The sequence below is a fragment of the Humulus lupulus genome, chromosome 9 (assembly GCF_963169125.1).
Source record: "Humulus lupulus chromosome 9, drHumLupu1.1, whole genome shotgun sequence".
NCBI classification, from domain to species: Eukaryota; Viridiplantae; Streptophyta; class Magnoliopsida; order Rosales; family Cannabaceae; genus Humulus; species Humulus lupulus.
In genome coordinates this window covers 185,108,150-185,129,015 of record NC_084801.1, presented here as the reverse complement: position 1 = coordinate 185,129,015, position 20,866 = coordinate 185,108,150, and the positions used below count along the sequence as shown (strand labels likewise).

General features: G+C 34.2%; 2 protein-coding genes across 2 annotated transcripts; both read left to right on the top strand.

The window, feature by feature from the left end:
* The first annotated feature begins 11,671 nt into the window (after window positions 1–11,671).
* LOC133801636 (taxadien-5-alpha-ol O-acetyltransferase) lies at window positions 11,672–13,864 on the top strand. The gene is made up of 2 exons (XM_062239885.1): window positions 11,672–12,608; window positions 13,260–13,864. The coding sequence occupies exons 1-2, from the start codon at window positions 11,803–11,805 to the stop codon at window positions 13,795–13,797; spliced, it is 1,344 nt and encodes a 447-aa protein (XP_062095869.1). The 5' UTR covers window positions 11,672–11,802; the 3' UTR covers window positions 13,798–13,864.
* A 4,759-nt stretch (window positions 13,865–18,623) lies between these two features.
* On the top strand, window positions 18,624–20,664 carry LOC133801634 (magnesium-chelatase subunit ChlI, chloroplastic). Its single transcript, XM_062239883.1, has 3 exons — window positions 18,624–18,864; window positions 19,032–19,147; window positions 19,409–20,664. The coding sequence occupies exons 1-3, from the start codon at window positions 18,762–18,764 to the stop codon at window positions 20,459–20,461; spliced, it is 1,272 nt and encodes a 423-aa protein (XP_062095867.1). The 5' UTR covers window positions 18,624–18,761; the 3' UTR covers window positions 20,462–20,664.
* The last annotated feature ends 202 nt before the right edge of the window (window positions 20,665–20,866 follow it).

The window sequence follows — 20,866 nt, the reverse complement described above, 5'->3', positions numbered from 1 at the left end:
TTTACCCGGTCTTTCCCACTACGGATCACAGGATACTGACTATCATATCTTAGACCCAAATTTGATCAATATGACTAAACTGTTCTCAATTATTTATATGGTTTTCAAATTTTAAATTTAATTATTTAATTACATATAACTGATGATAATATTGATAAAATTTGGACATAAGGTACTAAATATGTATCATTTCAAATTACAATGTACCAAATAGACATTATTAAAAGAGAATTGCTAAGGGGCACCAGATGTGCCCAACATCACAAAGAAGTGACATACCGCTATTAATGTAACTTAATATCGGGTCCCACACATTTGAATTTAATAAGTATTATGGAGTATCGCTAACCAACCATAGAGTGTCACCTCAAGTAATGTTAGGTACCTCAAAGTATCAAATAATAGCAACACTCTTATTAAAAATATAGGAAATATACTAAGTCTGCATTTCAATAAAACACAATATACTGAATAAGTCTCTACCCTTAATTTAAAATATCTATGAACTAAGCATCTAATTGATTAAGATCCTTGTAACATTAATTAATTGATAGAACCGAACGTAATTTAACAAATACATATGGATTATGCTTATTTGACATGGACCATCGTCATTATTGCATCTCTTTTAAATTTTTTTGGATAAGCATAAAGTGAATCTGAAAGTATATAAATAGAACCCTAGCTCTTGATACGAACTTGCACAGACAGAGTAGTAGTGGATATATAATATAACTGTAATACCTAGCTCATCAACCGAAGATTAATATGGCTAATAACTTGGTACGTATGGCTTGCTCAACTATGATCTTCCTAATGATTTTTCTCTTATTGACGACTATCGAAGGTAGGTCTTTGAAACCAGCAGCATTGATGGTCGAGAGGAGAAACTTGAGCCAATTGGTCGAAGCGTTCAAGCAATTGGCTGCCGAAGCTGGAGATGGTTCCGGCAAACTTCCGGCAAGAGTGAGCCCCGGAGGACCTGACCCACATCATCATTTTCTTAACAACTGACTAGCTATACCCAAGTCATATTGGATCTTACACTAAGTGATATGCTAATACTTTTTAACTATTGTTTGTGGTTCTCATACCTTACAAATAATGTATTGTATATCATTGAGTGTAATGTGAGGAATACATTTTGTGTGTATCAATTATATTATTGGTAATAACATATATCTTACCTTTCTTTCCTTCTTAATAACAGTGTTTTATAAGACATTTTTAGCAACACTGCACACTTGGTTGAATTTAAAATTGGACCCATGATGAACTTATTATGTATAAGAACAAATATTTTTATTAAAGGGATATTTGAAGTACTTAAAAAAAAAAAAAAAAAAGGTAATTTTCAGTGACAAGTTTTTAATCACAATAGATATTTTGTGCGACTAAATGTCACTTTTAGTAACAACAAAAAGTTATTTGTTACTAAAAAGTCATACTTAATCACAAGTTGTCACTAATGTAGTTTTAGTCACAACCTATTATTTTTAGTGATAAAGATTTTTGTGACTAAAAATACATTTAGTGACAACAAATTGTGATTTTTGTGACTAATACTTTTAACCGCGGACTTTTTAGTGATGACATAATTAAGATGATTTTTTTTAGTCACAAGTGACTAAAACTAAGATTTTTTGTAGTGGGTGAAAGTACTCAATTTATTATGTTTTTAGCACTTAAGTATCAAAGTTATTTTTTTAGCGACGAAAGTACATTCCGTTCATGTTTTGGTGCAATTTAGTATATAACTGTCAATTCTCACCGTTAAGTTCGATTGTGACACGTAGGCGAAAGTGTTCAATTAAATGAATATTTGCAGTGAAAGTACTCAATTTAAAATATATTTGTGGCGAAAATATCAAATTTAAGAGATATCTACAGCAAAAGTGCCCAAATTATAAATAGATTTCACGCCGTGGTAGCAGACTTAACGGTGAAACAAACATTGTTTTATAGCTTAACTTTCTTTCCTTCTTAATACCAGTGTTTTATAAGACATTTTGGCAGCACTGCACACTTGGTTGAATGTAAAATTGGACCATGATAAACTTATTATGTTCAAACTTATAGTCAATTTATTATGTTTGTAGCACTTAAGTATCAAAGTTATTTTTTTAGTGGCGAAAGTATCTTCCGTCCATGTTTTGGTACAATTTATTAGTACAACTATCAATTCCTACCGTTAAGTTCGATTGTGAGACGTAGGCGAAAGTGCTCAACTAAATGGATATTTGCGGCGAAAGTATCTAATTTAAGAGATATTTGTGACAAAAATATCAAATTTAAAAGATATCTACAGCAAAAATACCTAAATTATTATAAGTAAATTTCACATCATGATGGCAGACTTGACGGTGAAACAAAAAGTGTTTTATAACTTAACTTTCTTTCCTTCTTAATAATAGTGTTTTATATAAGACATTTTAGCAATGCTGCACACTTGGTTGAATTTAAATTGGACCAATGATGAACCTATTATGTATGATGACCAATATTATTTATTAAATTATAATAAGTTTGTGTCGGCCGATTCTAAATTCGGGTTGGATATTTTAAAGTGTCTTGTAAATTAATATTTAAATAATAGTTTTATAACATCTATTTCTGTCTTATTTGATATGTTAATGGGAGTGTCAACCTTCATATTTTTCCTACTATATTTCTAATATTATATGGCCTTCAAAACTAACATCAAAATTGTGTTAGAAATATAAATATATATATTTATATATATATATGGGCAATTCTTTAGTCCCTCACTTGCTTTGGATAGACTAAATCCATTATAGATTTTTAACCATTAGATTTAACTATAAAGATTGTCAGCCATCAGATCAATTTATTTTGTAAAAATTTGTTAAAATACCACACTACCCTTAAAAACCTGTAACTGGTTAGAATTTTTTTCGGTGGGGTCTATTACTCTTTATCAATCAATTGCTTAAAAAAAAAAAAACAATCCTTCGTCTCTCTTCTTCCCTCACGTCCATCATTTGTGCATGCATTTCCTTCTCACTTCAAAAGACCATATTTGTCTTCCCATCCCAATCCTTGTCGGCATGGCTGTTGTAACCTCAAGAATGCAACTCTAACTCAGTGGACCCAGTCGATTTTCTACTCCACCCAATTGCCAAGTCGACTCTAACTCCGAATCTCCCTTTCCTATTATATCTATTATTTGTTTGTGTATTTTTGGTTGGGCATTAGATATATGTTGATTCTTCTTTTGGATATACTCCATGAATCAGTCATTTCTACTAGTTGTAAAATATCTCCATCTCTTTCATTCTCCTGGGTTGGCGGCGACAAGGCGTAGAGCACAGACACGAGGCTAGAAACGGTGGCTCAACTTCTCCATTACAGTGGGTCGAGTTCTTCGCTAACAGTGGCTAATAGAGCTCTTCGCATGTGATGGTGGCCTTGGGTTAGTTCAAAATAAGGTTTTGTGTGCATTTTTATAATTTGTTTTTATGAATGATGTTTAAATTTTTCGATATATTGTTGAAAATGATATATGTATATATATATATATATATGCATATATATTTATGATTGATGGGGGGAGAGTTAGGATTGTTGTGGAATAAATGAAACATCTCCAGGAAAAAACTTTAAAAAATCTTATAAAACAACTACAAAATATATATCAGTTTTACTTACGTGGTTATTGTTGCGTCTCACTCAACATAACATATAAATCACTTGGCGGAAGCACAATGCATACGTTACCAAAATCGTAAATATCTCTCAAATTCATATTAAGTTTACGAACAAGTCCCCAACTGTACATATTTTTTGACAATGAATTATTTTTTTGCCCCTACTTTTTATACCCACATCACCAGCAACTTTCCAACCGGTTCACACAACCGGTCATTGCAAGTCAAAAACAAATGTGAAAAAGAGACAAACTCCTATAAAAATTTGACACTCGGCAAAAAAATAGGCCCCAAACTGAAGGACTCAGTCCTGTGAGGGACTAAAGAATTCGCCTATATATATATTTATAGGGGAATTCTCTTATAGGCGCTTCACTTTAAGCCTTACTGGTAGGGCTCTTAGTGTTCTCGACCCGTGAACAGTTTTCGGCACGATTCTTTTTTATGACAGTGTATATTGTAGCTATTTAGAGCATCTTGCAAATTTTCAGAAAATTCCAAATAGTTTACAGTACCGAAAACTGGGTTCAAATATGTTGTTGCACGTGTAACTAATTTTTTTATGTGCGTGGAAGCAACATGGTTGAACATAATTTTCGGTACTGTAAACTATTCAGAATTTTCTGAAAATTTGTTGGATACTCTAAATAGCTACAGTATATACAGTCATAAAAAAATCGAGCCGAAAACTGTTCACAGGTCGAGAACACTGATAACCCTACCGATAGAGCTTAAAATGAAATCCTTATAGAAGAGTTGTCCTATATTTATATAGATTTTCGATGTAGTGTTGACCTTACAATGGTGTCGTTTCTTATATTTTGGAGTAATTTATATAATATCGTTAGCTAAAATTACTTTAAAAATAACATTGCATTGATAAGAGCACTACATGTGCCTCCTTATATATAATTATATTTATATATATATATATTCTATAGAAAAATGGATAACATTTATATCTCTTATATATAAAAAATGTGTAGATAATAGAATTTTATTTGTTTTAACCGTTTGTTTTGTTAATTTTAACGGAATATTCTAAATATTTAACAATATATATTTTTAAAACTAACTAAAAATAGATATTTATTAATTATATCAATATAATTTAAATTCAAATGTGGTAAATTATCATTATTATAATAATATATAATACAATTTCTAAAAAATATATATATAATGCAAGATAAGAATTTTAATAATTATATTAATAAAAATTTAAATGTTATAAAATATTATTATGATAATAATATATAGTCCTATTTTTTTACTAATTATATTAATATGAATTCAAATATTATTATAATAATATTTAATACAAGACTAGATATTTAGTACTTATATTAATATAAATTTAAATATTACAAAATATCATTATAATAATTGTTATCCCTGTTTTCCCGGACACATGGCATGACACAATGGGTCTGTGAGCTCTCCCAAAGAGATCAAAGGCCCATCCTAAGCCCAATGAACGGGGAAGAGGAAAGTCCTAGCGGCCCAATCGTCAATAAGTCCATCATTGTTCGATGGGCACCACCATAGCGAGGGAACCGAGACCAAGATGCGGGCCCAACTCATCTTCCCGGTCCCAACCCATCTGTATCCTCCGGGATGCGAGTATACGTGGCACGCTCGACAGTCTAGGAGTACAACCTTATCAAGAATGAACCCGAACCCTGGTAAACGAACCAGGGTCCCAGTGAATGGACCGAGACGTTAGTAAAGGAACCCGGACCAAACGTCTGGATAGGGCAAGATTGACCTTCCCTGACGCAGACACATTCTCAAGAACCACATAATTTGGTCTCCTCAACTAACCTGCAGAAGAGGTTACATACGGAATGTATGCCGTTATTGGGAAACAGTACTGCCACTACTCTGATAGATTCTGTCCCCAGGATCTCCTTAGAAGCCCACGCAGACCAGTCTGAGACTACGTACTGTTATCAGCTGTAAAGCTTGGTTACGCCCAAACCGGACCAATGGGCCGTGATTACTGTGTATTGTTTAGCGAAATCCTTTGTATTAAGCCTCCATTAGCGAGCAAACCGTGATTACATCCCTATTAGGCCCAGATTAGTCCGACCTAAGCCCATTGCATCCAACAACCTATATATAGGACTAGTTGTGCACGGTAAGGGGGATCCCAAATTTTTGTAAGCAATTACTCTGCTTAAACTTGCAGAAAACTCCATTGCTAAAAGCTCTCTAAGCTCAAATACAATTGACTTATGGACTAAGACTCATTAACACCCCAACCACGTAAAAATATTGCTTGCATATTTTAAATCCTTTCTTTTTTTATATATTATTGTTTACCGAGTTTTTCGGAAACTAGAATTATGAAACATAACTAAACCAGATGAAATATAAAAAAAAAATGGATGGACGATATTTAGGGAAATCATAACAACATCATTTGTGATTACAATATGAAGTATTTATTTGTAAAGAAAATAACTTAATTATTAGGGATAATTACTGTTAACGCGGTTCTTCGCCAACAAATAATTAACAGAATAAAGAGTGGGATCAGTGCTAAGTAATGAACCGTAATAGATGAATGATCTTAAAATAAAATGATGACACAAATACTTTTTTAGGTGGTTCAAATGTTAAAATCCTTCTAGTCCACCAGCCAATATTATTGCTATCTCTATGATATTCTTTACAGGGTATTTCTTTACACAATAGAATCCAACTCTTTGCAACTCCCAGGGTCTCCATATTTATAGGGAGAGGGCACCTGGGGGTTGGCAAGGGGGGTCGGCAAGGGGGGTCATTCTGTGACCTTCTTACCCATCATGTCACTTCTATGACATTCATGATTAATTCCTAAAACCTGACAAATGAAGTGTGGTCTAATCAATAGGTAAGGGGGGTAATGGGTCGCACTGCCCAACCTAGTCGTGGGTGCCTGAACGCGCACGTTTATGCTGCGTATCCGAGAATTTAGGGATATGCCAGACACGTGATGTCTGATATATGCACGTTTACATTGCGTGGTTGACTTTATAAGGGGTTAGAGGTGCCAACTCAAGCTCGTGCCTCGAGCTTGTTGTATTCTTAGCTCGTGGTGTCCATACTTCGGACCCGACTCCTTAGCTACCTCATTAAGCCTTTGGTTATCTCGACCTAAAGAGGTAGGACCTGATGACAGCAGCTCCGGGTACGTGACATCTACGTGGCTGATATAATTATGTCATTTCTCAGCTCGTTAATAGCCCGTGGATATTTAGGGCGTACAATTACAATTAGGCTCTCTATATTATAGTTTAGCTTTATACCAATTTAAACAAAGTATTAGTGAAATTATTAACACGACTCTCCACTTTGGACAATGTAAAGGAAGTATCCTCTACACAAATATACCATTATTATTATTAGGGTAAATACTATTTTGGACCCTGTATTTTGTAAAAGTTACCGATCGGACCCTTTGTTTTGTTAAATGACAATTCAGACTCTATGTTTTACAAAATATTACCTTATACCCAATTTTGGTCAAAAAAATTTCAAATATAATCGTTCATTCTCAGCTCTTCGACCACTTTCCTTGCTTGTTTGAACCCATTGCATCACTAACGACCCAATAATTGATTTTATAATTGATTTTTTTTTACCAAAATTAGGTATAAGGTGATAACTCTACAAAATAGAGTTATTTTACCATATTTTATATGCTAATTGTTGCTTAGTTCTTGAGTTTTTAATTAACTTATTAAGTTTTTATGTAATTTTTAATTTATTAGTCTTAGTGTAGTTTTATAGATTTTTATATGTTTTTATAGATATTTTATTATAATATGTTGTAATTTAATTATTTGAAATTTGTATTGTTAAGTTAGAAGTAAAAATGTAATTCTTGTGAACTTAAATGCTATATTAAATTAAGTTATAATCAATATTTTTAAAATAATTAATATGATTTATTTATATTTGAAAATATTTGATTGTTATTTAATTTATTTTTATCTTGTAGGAATTATATTATAGTTTTGGGAAAAAGGAAGATAGAAGAGTGGCTTTTGTGAAAAGGAATTAGAAAAATTGGCACAAGACCATTTGCTCCATTCAGCCCGCCAGGCCCACTGCCTCTTCCATCTCCTTGCCTGGCCATTTACTCAGCCTCACCATCTTGGCCCAGCCCGCCTGTCCCCAGCCCAGCCTCCTGTGCACTTCCACCTTCAGCTTATATACACTAACGCCCAGCCACGTCACTGTGCACTCCCTGCAGCCGAGACTCAGCGCCTGCCACGCCACATCCCTCCAGCCTTCATTCCAAGCATTTCTCCACATATAACATCACGGGCCTCTGCCCCATTCAGGCCCATTCCCTCCAAACCGCATGGCTGGCCCAATGTCCCCTGCTCTTGCTCCTCTCGCTTGTCAAGCCTCCCAGCGCCTGCCTTCAATCTACCTCCAAAGCAGCAAGCAGCAAGTCACCTAGAAGCCATACGGACAAGCTTTTGGGCCACCTGCCACCAGCCTAGCCCAGCTTGTCCTCAGCCCACAAGGCCGCCTGCCACCTGCAGCCTAAATGTTGCATTTTGTCATTTTTTTTAGCCTAAAAATGCCTAAGTGTACCAATTGTCCCCTAGGCTCAAAATGCCATTTTTTACCCCAAAATCATCATCACTCCTACAATTTACCCCTATTTACCATATTATTATTATTTTAATCAATTTACTTAATTTAAATTGATTATTTTAATAATGTCATTTTGGCTATAAATAAGGGTTTTGAAGACCATTTTTTGGGTGCTTAATATTTTGGTTACCATCTTTTTCTCTCATTTTCTCTCTACCATTCTCTCTTCCATTTGGGTTTTTCAAGAGCATTTTGCAAGTATGTATGTCTTTTATTTTGTAATTTCTACTCTAGTTATGTGCTTCTAATCTTTTTCATAAGATTATTAAGATCATGATGAAGCAACTTGTAACTAGATAATATTTATGCTGTATGTTGATTTCCATTGTAATACAACAAAGTTTATGAATTTTTCTTCTACATATATTTCTTTCATCTTAAATATCTTGTATTTTAGATTGTTAGAATATATTTACACTTTGTTCTTCATTAGTGCTTAAACATAATATTCTTTGTGTAAGATGTGTCATTAAATTGTACACATCCATGCTTAGAACAAAAATATTATGTTTTGCCTTATAAATAATGTTCATTGATTTATTTGTTATTTCATTAGATTGATTTACACTAAATGCTTTGAAATTATAATTTTGAAAAGTGAAGAAAAATCCTATCTTTTTATAAGAAATTTGTGTTTAAAATTATAAATCTTTTTGAAAAAGGATAGTTTAAATTATTTTAACTATCACTAACACTTGGGAATCAATATACTAATAAATATTATTAAACTTACATTTTGTGGATTCTAATATCTTAATAATCTTTTCTTTTAACACTTATTTTCAACTCATTATTGGTTTATTTTCATTATCTTAAATAGCTTTATTTTTCAATCTTTTATTTTATGTTCATAATATTAAAACTTATCAATCTTTGGAACTAGGTTAGAATTTATTACTTTTGATTTAAAATAGTTTCATTTTCGATTTTAGACAACTCTTTTGGGTTCGACATCCTTGCTTACGATCACTATTCTATATGGACGATTCGTGCGCTTGCGATATATAAATTTTTAAACATACCCGTTTTGGGTCCATCATAAGGTACTCCTTTGTTCCATTTTGCAAAAAGCAGAGCCCGAATTGTCATTTAACAAAACACAGTGGTCGATCGGTAACTTTTACAAAACATAGGGTCCAAAATGGTATTTATCCTTATTATTATCATATGATTAAAACATACACTACAAGAAATGTGAGTTTTCCTGGCGAGTTCCATTTTTCTGCCAGCAAAGCTCAACTTATACTAGTGGGTTTAGTCGATGGCAAAAATAATGTTTTATCGACGCTGTTCACCAAATGTGCCAGCAAAGGGTTGGTGGAATTCGTTTTGGAATTTGAGTAGACTTTTGGGGGCGCGTTTGTGTATATCACCAGGAAAAGTCTTCATCATCCCTCGAGAAATGTCGGATCCTCGCCGGGAAAAGTAATGTTTTGTGCCGGCAAAACTTTTTTAGTTTGAAATAATCGATTTTTTTAAAACTTGCAGACTTTTTTTTTTGTTCACTTGCATTGTTTTATATGTTTTGAGTATGGAAAACATAATCAACGGTTTGATTTCTTTCGGATTGTTTTGAGATTAACTTACAAACTTACTAATAGTGTTTTCTTAACTATTTGCAGTTAAACTGGTTTGATCGGGTCGATCTCTCATAGTTTGTAGCAACCTTTGATAATTAAATGTTATTTTAGAACTAATCAATGGTTTGATTGTTCGTATATTGTTTCTAGATACATAGATGAGTCAACTTGAAAAGATTAGGGAATTTTGTCGCAAATATCTCATTTTAATTCAAAAAACTTTAATCAAAATCGAATTTAGAGGTCTATTTGAATCACTTTACAAAACACAAGCTCCAAAAAATAATTTATCAAAATACAGAGTCCAAACAGGTAATGAGACAAAACACATGATCCAAAATTGTATAATCTCTATTCTTTTTCTAATAATTGGAGGTTATATGTATAAATATTGAATTAATGGAAGTTATATTTAAAATAATCAGTGTAGAGGTGATTTCCTACAATTGATTAGATGGGCACCAGTAACCTGTCAAGAACAAAGAGAAGAGAGATGATAGTTCAATTGGGAGCACCGGTGGGGTGTCAGCCAAAGGGACTCCGACACTCAAGTCAGCCGGGTTGTAATGAGAGCTAATAGAAAGCAATAAAATTAAGATATAAAAAATCGAAATAATGATGGATGGAGGAGTCGTAAAATGGTCAGAGTGACGGTGGCGATGACGGAGGGGTCAAGCGACTAGGTCAGGTCCAATCAGACTGACTAATTAGTCTTGCTTGACTGGATTGCTCAGAAATAGAGTAGCCTTCGTTTCAATTAGAGAGTAAAGAAAGTTCAGTGATTATTTTATGCCTTTTCTCAACCTCTGATGGTCTTATTTATTGTCCTCCTTCTTGTTCCGTCCTCCTCCGTCTTTCTGATTCGTTTGACTCGCTCCAAGTGGTTTCGTTCCGAGATTCTTGGCGAACGTGATGGGAGCCTTGACTGTTTCAAGGTCCCTGGCTGACTGAGTGTATCCGAATTTGGGTCCGGGTATGGTTTCGGGTATTTTGTATATGCGAGCCTATTTTACATGGGCTTGGGCCTTATTGGCTAGTTAGATAGCTTATTGGGCTGACTGACTGGTTGTTGGACTATTATTTATCAAGTATACAGATTTTGTCCACTACAATCAGAATTTGATAATAAAAATTGAGAAGGTAGTTATCATGCTAGGTTCATGCCTTTTGCCTAGTTGATGAAAAATTAAACATGACTAACTTATATAGCATTCTTTAGAGGAGGAATAATAATAATAATAATAATAATAATAATAATAATAATAATAATAATAATAAGAAGAAGAAGAAGAAGAAGATTCTTTTGGCAAAATGATATATTTTTTAAAGTTATTTTACATTTTAATTTAGTTTTAATAATTTTTTTGTAAAAAGATATTTTTTAATTTAGACAATTAATAAAAAATTTAGATAAGTAATCGAAAAATTCAAACAACCAATAAAAAATTTTAAACAACTAATCAAAAAATTTTAAAAACTGATCAAATTTTACCTAGGTTATTTTGAAGAAAAAATGGGCTATTTTCACCATTTTTTTCTAATAATAATAACATACTTGTGGAACACTATGGGACACAAATGTAGTCATCGACAACAGACGTGGCGATCCCACAACCACGACCACAGACACCATTCATTCGAAAAAAGAGCAGATAGACCCATATGCCCCAATACCAACTACTCATAAACCTACTCCTAATTTGACCTCCAAAGGGTAATTTGGTCATAACATCCCAAGTCCTAAACCCATTTCATGCACACTCACCAACCCCATCGAACAAAAAAAAAACACAAATGGCAACAACTGAACTGAACTGATATTATTTACTATTTGAGTTAGATCCTTTAAACACACTCTTGTACACTACTCAGTACCAAACCAAAAACACACGCCCAAAATGCAAGTTCAAATCTCCGAAACAACGTTAATCGTCCCAGCCAATCCACCATTCTCCGACGACCACGTTCTCTCTCTGTCCCACATCGACAACGACCCAAATCTCCGAGTCACCTTCCGTTACCTCCGGGCCTACGTTAGCACCAACCCATCTGCTCCCTCCTCAAACCCATCCCACGTCATATCTTCGGCCCTCTCCTCCGCTCTGCTTCACTACTACCCCCTCGCCGGCACCCTCCGATCTCTCCCGGACCGGCGGCTCGAGCTGTTGTGTTCGAAAGGTCAAGGCGTCCCGCTTGTTCTAGCCAAAGTAGGTTGCACCCTTGATTCGGTGAATTACCTCGATGACCCGGATACGCAATTCGTCGAACAGTTGGTGCCCAACCCAGGTCCGGACGAGGGACTGGCCCAACCGTGTATGCTCCAGATCACGATGTTTGATTGCGGCGGGTTCACTCTCGGTACAGCACTTCACCACTCGCTCGCCGACGGACTCGGCGCAACTCAGTTCTTCAATGTGGCGGCCGAGTTCGCGCGGGGCGCAACTCGGGCGTCGATTACGCCGGTGTGGGACCGGGAAAGTTTGCTGGGTCCCCGCGATCCGCCACGTGTCGAGGCTCCGATCCGGGAGTTCTTGAGCTTGAACAGTGGGTTCTCGGCTTACGAGCAATCGATTGGTCCGGTTGTGAGGGAATGCTTTGATGTGAAAGACGAGTGTCTGGATCGGTTCAAGAGCGAGATCTTAAACCGGTCCGGGTTGAACTTTACCACGTTCGAAGCTCTCGGAGCTTTCATTTGGCGAGCCAAGTAAGTCGATCAATTAATCCAAATATTTATATTTTTTCTTCAAAGGCTTAATTTAACTTAAAAGTAATATTTTTGTTTAGTTACAAGTTGACTTGTAATGCATTGAATAATGAGAAATGTTAGAACTTTTGAGACAAACATTTAACACTTACAAATAAACTAACCATTTTATAAAGGGTTTTGATTTTTTATTGTCTAGGTGTGTTCTCTCGTTCATTTTGTATTTTAATAAATTATGTTTTAGATTCTGTATTTTATAAAATGATTAAAATAGACACATAAACTTGATTTTAATAAGATATTTTTTTGAATATAACAACAATGTTGTGTTATTAAGCAATGATTTTAATTTTGTTCTGAATTATTAATTTGATTAATTATTTGTAATTTTAAATCAAAATATTTTGATCAAACGTTTTACAAAACAAAGTGACAAAAAAATAATTTATCAAAACAGATGGTTTATGCAAGAAGGTCTATACAAATAATTGAACAAACCACAAAGTTCAAAACAATATCAATCCTTTTATAAATTAATTTTAATTTTAATAGACGATTTTATTATTTCACTTTGTAAAATTTTAAATGTTGTACAAGTATAGAAAATAATTTTGTTTCTGACTTATCAATTTTCCATTATCCATAAAATAGAGTCAAAGCTTCAGCGATCCCAAGTAATGAGATAGTAAAGTATGCATACTCACTCAACATAAGAAAGCTAGTGAAGCCGCCATTACCGGTCGGCTATTGGGGCAATGGTTGTGCTCCAATGTACGCCAAGATGAGAGCCAAGGATTTAGTGGAGAAGCCCATTTGGGAAACGGCGGAGTTGATCAAGAAGAGCAAAAGAAACGCTAGTGACGAGTACGTACGCTCCTTCATCGATTTCCAAGGCTTGCATTGTGGTGAAGGCATTACGGCTGGGAAAGAGGTGAGTGGGTTCACAGACTGGAGACACTTGGGACACTCTACTGTCGATTTTGGTTGGGGTGGTCCTGTGACTGTGTTGCCCCTCTCCACGCACCTTCTTGGGGGTCTCGAGCCTTGCTATTTCTTGCCTTACTCTTCGGCCAGTGTTGGAAACAAGGATGGTTTCAAGGTTTCGGTGGCTTTAAGAGAGACTGCCATGCCTGCATTTAAGGTTGAGATGGACAAGTTTCGAAATGGAGAATTCGGGTTGTGTAAGTAATATGTCAAAGAATATAGAATATGCTTGTGATAAATAAAGATTGATTAAGAAAGCTCTTTTGGTTTTATTTCTAGAAACCATTTTATAAGTATTTTCGATACATAAATAAGTTAAAACTCTAATCTTTTTACATGATGATATATAATGTAGTTACAGAGGACCTCCCACAAAATTTTGAATAATTTAGGATGTTGAAATCAAGATTCAAACAGGATTTTGCACGCGTGCTTGTTTCAATGTTTATACGCGCGCATAATAAGCTATTTGAATTTTGATTTCGGCATCCTAAATTATTCGAAATTTTCTAAAAATTTGTTAGAGAACCCTTGTAACAATACCAAGTAATTTTTCATATAAGGATCATTAACAAAAGCAAATAAATCTGAACTATTTTCTTCTTCTTCTTCTTAAACAAAAACTATAATATAATAATTAATATAAAACAAGAACAAAAGGATCTTATAAAACAAAATTGACTTAAAAGGACTAATTTTAATATGTTTTGCAAAATAAAAAAATTATTTTGAAAATTTTGAAAAATAAATAGTATGATATGTACCCACTTTTTACACCAAAACACTAAACATCTATGTACCAATGCTTTTTAATTTAGCAGGACCTATCTTAAATCTATCTTAAATCAATGTGATTAGTTAGAAAAATATGTCATGTCATATGCGTATTTGTAATGTTTTGGTGTAAAAAGTGTGTGCACATATCATTACTCTTAATTTTTTTTATACATATCTCACAAGTTGGGGGACAGGATGGGGTTCAGGAACTTGAGGGATTTTAATATGGCGTTGTTGGGCAAGCAAGGGTGGAGGTTGTTGGTTAAGGAGGACTACTTGGTGGGGAAGATTTTTAAAGCAAGGTACCATATGAAGGGGTCCTTATTCATAACTAGTTTGGAAAATAACCCTAGCTTTATTTGGCAGAGTTTATTGGAAGCTCAAAGTCTGGTGAAAGTTGGTAGTATGAGGAGTATTGGTTCGGGTACTGATGTGAAGGTGTTAAATTAACCATGGCTTCCTGATGAACAAAATCCAATGGTTGTTATAATTCATCTGAGCCCTACTAATGCTCATGTTTGTAACCTCATAAAGATCAGACTCAAGGAGTGGGATTTTGAGCTGGTAACCAATGTGTTTGATTTCAGGGACAGTAAGCTTATCCTAAGCATTCATTTGAGTACCTACGAAGAGTGAGATTGGGTTGTTACTTTGTCAAGAGTGCTTACCTGCTGCTGCAAGAATTTAATGGAAGTTGGAATTCAGATGCTAACTCAAGCTTTTGGAGAAAATTGTGGAATCTCAAGATGGGTGTCTTCCAACTCGTTCTCAGTTAGGGATGAAGCATGTGAATGTTGAAGTGTAGTGTCCTTTTTGCAGTGCAGATGCAGAGACAATTCTCCATAGTTTGGTTACTTGTAATTTTGTAAAAAGTTATTGGCTAAGAGCTAAAATTAGTGTGATACAAACTAGTAATATGGAATTTGGAGATTGGCTAAGTGAGATATTTAGGAGGGGATCTAAAGGAGTGTTAGAAGAAGCAGGGATGGTATGTTGGTCGTTATGGAAGGCATTGTTGGGGTTTTATGCCCTAATTAAAACCCAAATTCTTTGTAATCTCATTTTATTATCAATAAAAGAATAGAAATTATTTTTTGACTTGGTCAATCACTTTGCTCACATGTGTTTATTTTCATGATTATTTGTTTTCTATAAACTTCTATTAAGTCCCGAGCATATAACTAATCTTATTTATAGCGACGTAATCACAGTGGAATATAAATATGATTATATGTTCAAAATAAGTTAGTCCTATTAGTTAGTGCACAGGATTAACATTGACTTGCCAGTCTACGATATGATCTACTTACACATTATGGTGTTATGTTCTTTCCAGAACATTAGCAAAGTAGATAAGATTGGATGTATTTGTTACGTCGGACTGGACCGATATTGACAGTTGATGAGATAAGTAAACATACCGTTATTATCTATTATAGTCATATCATATAGTTGACCATAGGTCAATTTAATCTCAATTCTGAGTGGTTAGTATTCTAACTGATTGTATTATTTGAGTTATTTGACTTATTCGTTACCAGCTTACCCTACGGACTAGCCCATACTTACATCTTGGGAACTCGGTAGTATAATGGAGTGAGAGTGTTAATCATAGATATGAACATCTATAGCTTCTGATGAATAAGTGAAATGATGGTTTCCTTTTAGTTTGGTTCAGTGTGTTAAATGATAGAGATCTCATTTCAGTAATTAAATTAGTTTAATGAAATATCATTTACAAGGAATTAAGTATTTTAAGGATAAAATACAATGAGGAAAAAACTGTATTTTAGTCCTATCTCGTTGTAGACCGTCTATAGAGGATTGAGTGACAATTGTGGTTGTAACAATGGATAATTAATAGGAATTAAGTATCATTTACAAGGAATTAAGTATTTTAAGGATAAAATACAATGAGGAAAAAACTGTATTTTAGTCCTATCTTGTTGTAGACCGTCTATAGAGGATTGAGTGACAATTGTGGTTGTAACAATGGATAATTAATAGCGTATCTATATTTGTTATAGAGCGTTCCATGAATTCAAGAGTGCAATTCTGAGTCTATAGTGCAGTCACGCAGAATTAATAAGTTTGTAAATTTATTTGTTAGAATTATGATAACTTATTGGAGCTTGATTTCATAGGCCTATGGTCCCCATTGTACCTTGGATAAAACCATCTAGATAGTCTCAATTAATTGATTTAATTATCAATTAGAATTATCTAAGTTGACTAGGTCAATTTTGGATAGTTTCACAGAGTTGTGTAATTTTGAGAAGAAAAGAAAATTATGGCAGATTTATTAATTAAGATAAATTGGTATCTAAATTAATAAATAAATTTAAATCAAAGGTTCAAATTATAAATAATTAATTTGATAAATGATTTAATTAATTATATCAATAGAAAATAATACAGACCTTGATTTTAAGTTCAATGGGCTTATAATCAAATGGAAATTTCACAAGCCTAAAACCCATGATAATTTCGACCTAGGGCTTTAAAATGACTATTATTTTATTTATTTTTTAATTAAATTAAATGATCTAATTGAGTCTATAAAAGGAGTGCTTAGAGAGAAGTCATAACACAAGTTTAATCAATGGTTTTCTGATAGTTTTAGATTCTCTCTAAACACAAGTCATTTTCTAAGCCTCTTTGTTATTTTCTCTTATTCTCTCTATATCTGTCTCATGTGTTAAGAATTGCCCACACTAGTCTAGGTGATTCTAAGGATACATTGGAAGATTGTGAAGAAAATAGAAGATCGATTCAGTTTCTTGATAATACTCTGCAACATAGAGGATACAAGAGTTAGAGAAACTGAAGGAATGACTCTTTAATTCTGTTGCGTATACTGTAAGTATTCTATTAATTGTTTCTCCTTGAATTCAATTTTAGAAACATGTTTTTAGGCTATCTCGTATTAATTTGTTTAATATTAGATATACATGAAAATAAATAAAGATCCTGTATAAGTTTTCCCAACATGCGTGCAATGAGCTTGTATGGCAACAACGAGTCTCTACTACCGATAATGTGATCATTTTAAGAAAGTTAGTCTTAATCAATGGATTAGCGCTTAGAAGCAATGTATGGTACTGTTATGGGATATGTAATCGCCTATGGATGGGTTAGAGCATTGGACCAAGTCAACGATGAACACGATTAAGATAATTGTTGATGCTGTCACCTTTGTCAGTGAATAGAGGTTTGGCTAATGTTGGGATGCACGAAATTGTGAAGGCAAGTTGTTGGCTGCAAAAGCTTTCACTAAGGAAGAATGGACCAAACCAGAAATTGCAAACGCTCTTGGTGTAAAATGAGCCTTAAGTTAGATTAAAGACAAGTCTTGGTCATCTATCACAGTAGAAAATGGATTGCTTAGTGGTGGTGAAGGCAATCCAAAGTGCTCTATAGATGGTTTCTTCCTTCCGGCTAGTTATTAATAATTGCAAGTTATTGTTATGAGTAATGATATGTGCACTCAAATATGCACCCAAACATTACACACAGTGGCGTGTTACTGCATTTTAAAACAATGAGTCCCAATTTTAATAAATGTGATTGGCTAGACTAAACTGCCACATCACCGTGTGTAATGTTTGAGTGTATATTTTGGGTGCACATATCATTCTATTGTTATATAGCTTAAGTGATATTTCTTTATATTTCGTTAAAGAGTCTGCCAACAAAGTTTTTTATTGTCTTGCTAGAGCATGTTGTTATCTTTCGGACCGTATTATTAGAGAGGACAATGTTCCCTCTGAATTGTTTCCATTGTTATTCGCTAATATTTCCTAGTTCATGAAGTTAATAATTTCATTAAAAATAAATAAAATCACACTTCCAAGCCAAAAAAAAAAAAAATTAAAAATTAAAATGGAGTAAAAAAATATTTTTCTTATTTTTAAATAGGGTTCAAAATGATCTATTTTTTAAAGTTATTTTGTACTCTAGCTTAATTTTAATTATTCATTGTAGAATTGTCTGTGATAATTTTAATTATTCATTGCAAAATTGTCTGTGATAATTTAGATAGTTAGTAAAAAATTTAAATAAATGATCAAAAAATAATTATCAAATAATAACCCAAGGGCAAAATTACTTAAAAAAAAAAAAAAAAAAAGAAAAAAAAAAGTCATTCTCACTAATTTCTAAATTTAAATATTTTATAATTTATTAATAATAATAATAATAAAAAAAAAGAATGAACGGGAGAAAAGAAAAGACAAAGCATACTAGTAGCGATACTCTTACTGTAATCTATCTTCTTATCCTTAGGATCGCAGCGTCGAGAGCCAATAGAAATCAATGTCAACAAGCTGTTGAAGGTCAAGAAACCCACAGGCTCCACAGCTACTCCATTCCACTCTATCAAACCTTCTGAAAATGGCATCCGTACTTGGAACTTCATCGTCAGCAATCTTGGCTTCTCGCTTCCTATCTTCTCCCTCCCCGAGGACCTCCATTCCCTCTTTCTCCTTCAACCCAGGTACATTTCTCAACAAATTAACCTATGGACCTCGTTCTTTAATTCTTTTATTTTCTGGGTTTCGTCTAATTTCTTGTTTGGGTGAGTATTTTACCAGACACGGTTCACTATTTTTGAGTTTTTGTTCAAATATGGTGTTTTTTTCTTTGAATTTGTGGCTTTTACAGGGCAGAGCTATGTGAAACGATTGTATGGAGGAATTGGGATTCATGGAAAGAAGGGAAGGTCTCAGTTCCATGTGGCAGTTACCAATGTTGCTACTGAAATCAACACTGTGGAACAGGTTTGTAGCTTGTCTCTTAGAATTTTGAACTATGATTCTGTAGAAGTACTTGGTAGAGGTGAAATTTGGTTCTGCATTATACATGTTTGTTAAAAGGTCTTGTTTTCTTGTACTTTATTGAATGTCGTTGAAAGCATTACTCAAAAGTATGTCAGCTAGATGGTTTGTTTCAAATTTGAGATTGCTACATGGGAGAAAAACATTATTTGAATAATAAATTATATGCAAATAAAGTCGTGAAGTTGATTGATGATTTTTCAGGACCAGAAGCTTAATGCTAAGAATAGTCAGAGGCCGGTTTACCCGTTTGCAGCTATAGTCGGACAAGATGAGATGAAACTTTGTCTTCTCCTAAATGTGATTGATCCCAAGATTGGGGGTGTCATGATCATGGGTGATAGAGGAACTGGAAAATCCACAACTGTAAGGTCTTTGGTTGATTTACTTCCCGAAATTAAGGTAGTTTCTGGGGACCCTTACAACTCGGATCCTGAAGATCCAGAGTCTATGGGTGTAGAAGTCAGAGAGAGTGTCTTGAAAGGGGACCAACTTTCTGTTGTCTTGACTAAAATCAACATGGTTGATTTACCTTTGGGTGCTACAGAAGATAGGGTCTGTGGGACAATTGACATTGAGAAAGCTCTAACTGAGGGTATCAAAGCCTTTGAGCCTGGCCTTCTTGCAAAGGCCAACAGAGGAATTCTATATGTAGATGAAGTTAATCTTTTGGATGATCACTTGGTTGATGTTTTATTGGATTCTGCTGCTTCTGGTTGGAACACTGTGGAGAGAGAAGGTATTTCAATTTCACATCCTGCTCGGTTTATTTTGATTGGCTCGGGCAATCCAGAAGAAGGGGAGCTCAGGCCACAGCTGTTGGATCGATTTGGAATGCATGCACAAGTGGGTACTGTAAGGGATGCAGAGCTCAGAGTGAAGATTGTCGAGGAGAGATCCCGGTTTGATAAAAATCCCAACGAATTCCGCAAATCATATGACGATGAGCAAGAAAAGCTGCAAGAGCAGATTACTGCAGCTAGAAGTACTCTGTCTTCGGTTCAGATCGACCATGAACTCAAGGTGAAGATTTCAAAGGTTTGTTCAGAGCTGAATGTTGATGGATTGAGAGGAGACATTGTAACAAACAGGGCTGCAAAAGCTTTGGCTGCTTTGAAGGGAAGAGATAAAGTGACAACAGAGGATATTGCTACTGTCATCCCTAACTGCTTAAGACATCGTCTTCGGAAGGACCCCTTGGAGTCAATTGACTCAGGTTTACTTGTCATTGAGAAATTTTATGAGGTTTTCAACTGAGGAAGGTCAAGGCCTTTCTCCTGTGGTTTTGTTTGAACAGAATGAAGTTGTCATTTACCTTGCATTTTCTAGGACATTAACGTTATGCTTTTAGTACAATTCAAGAGTGTGACATATACGCAGAATCTTTATGTAATTTCTGAATTCTTATGGTCTATAGAACTGAGAAATTTGAAAATCAATTGAGCAACCAATTTGCTGGCTCTCTTGCTCCATCAGCTATCTAAATGCCAAAGGTTAGTGAGATCTTCTATATTACTCAGATAGAGATGAATTCATTTATATTTTCTATTTATTGTATGAAATTTCTCTATATAGAACTTTATATTTTAAGACATCTTACTTTGATTAATAAAAATTAAACATTTGGGGGCTATTTGTATATTTCTTCAAGATTCTGTGTTT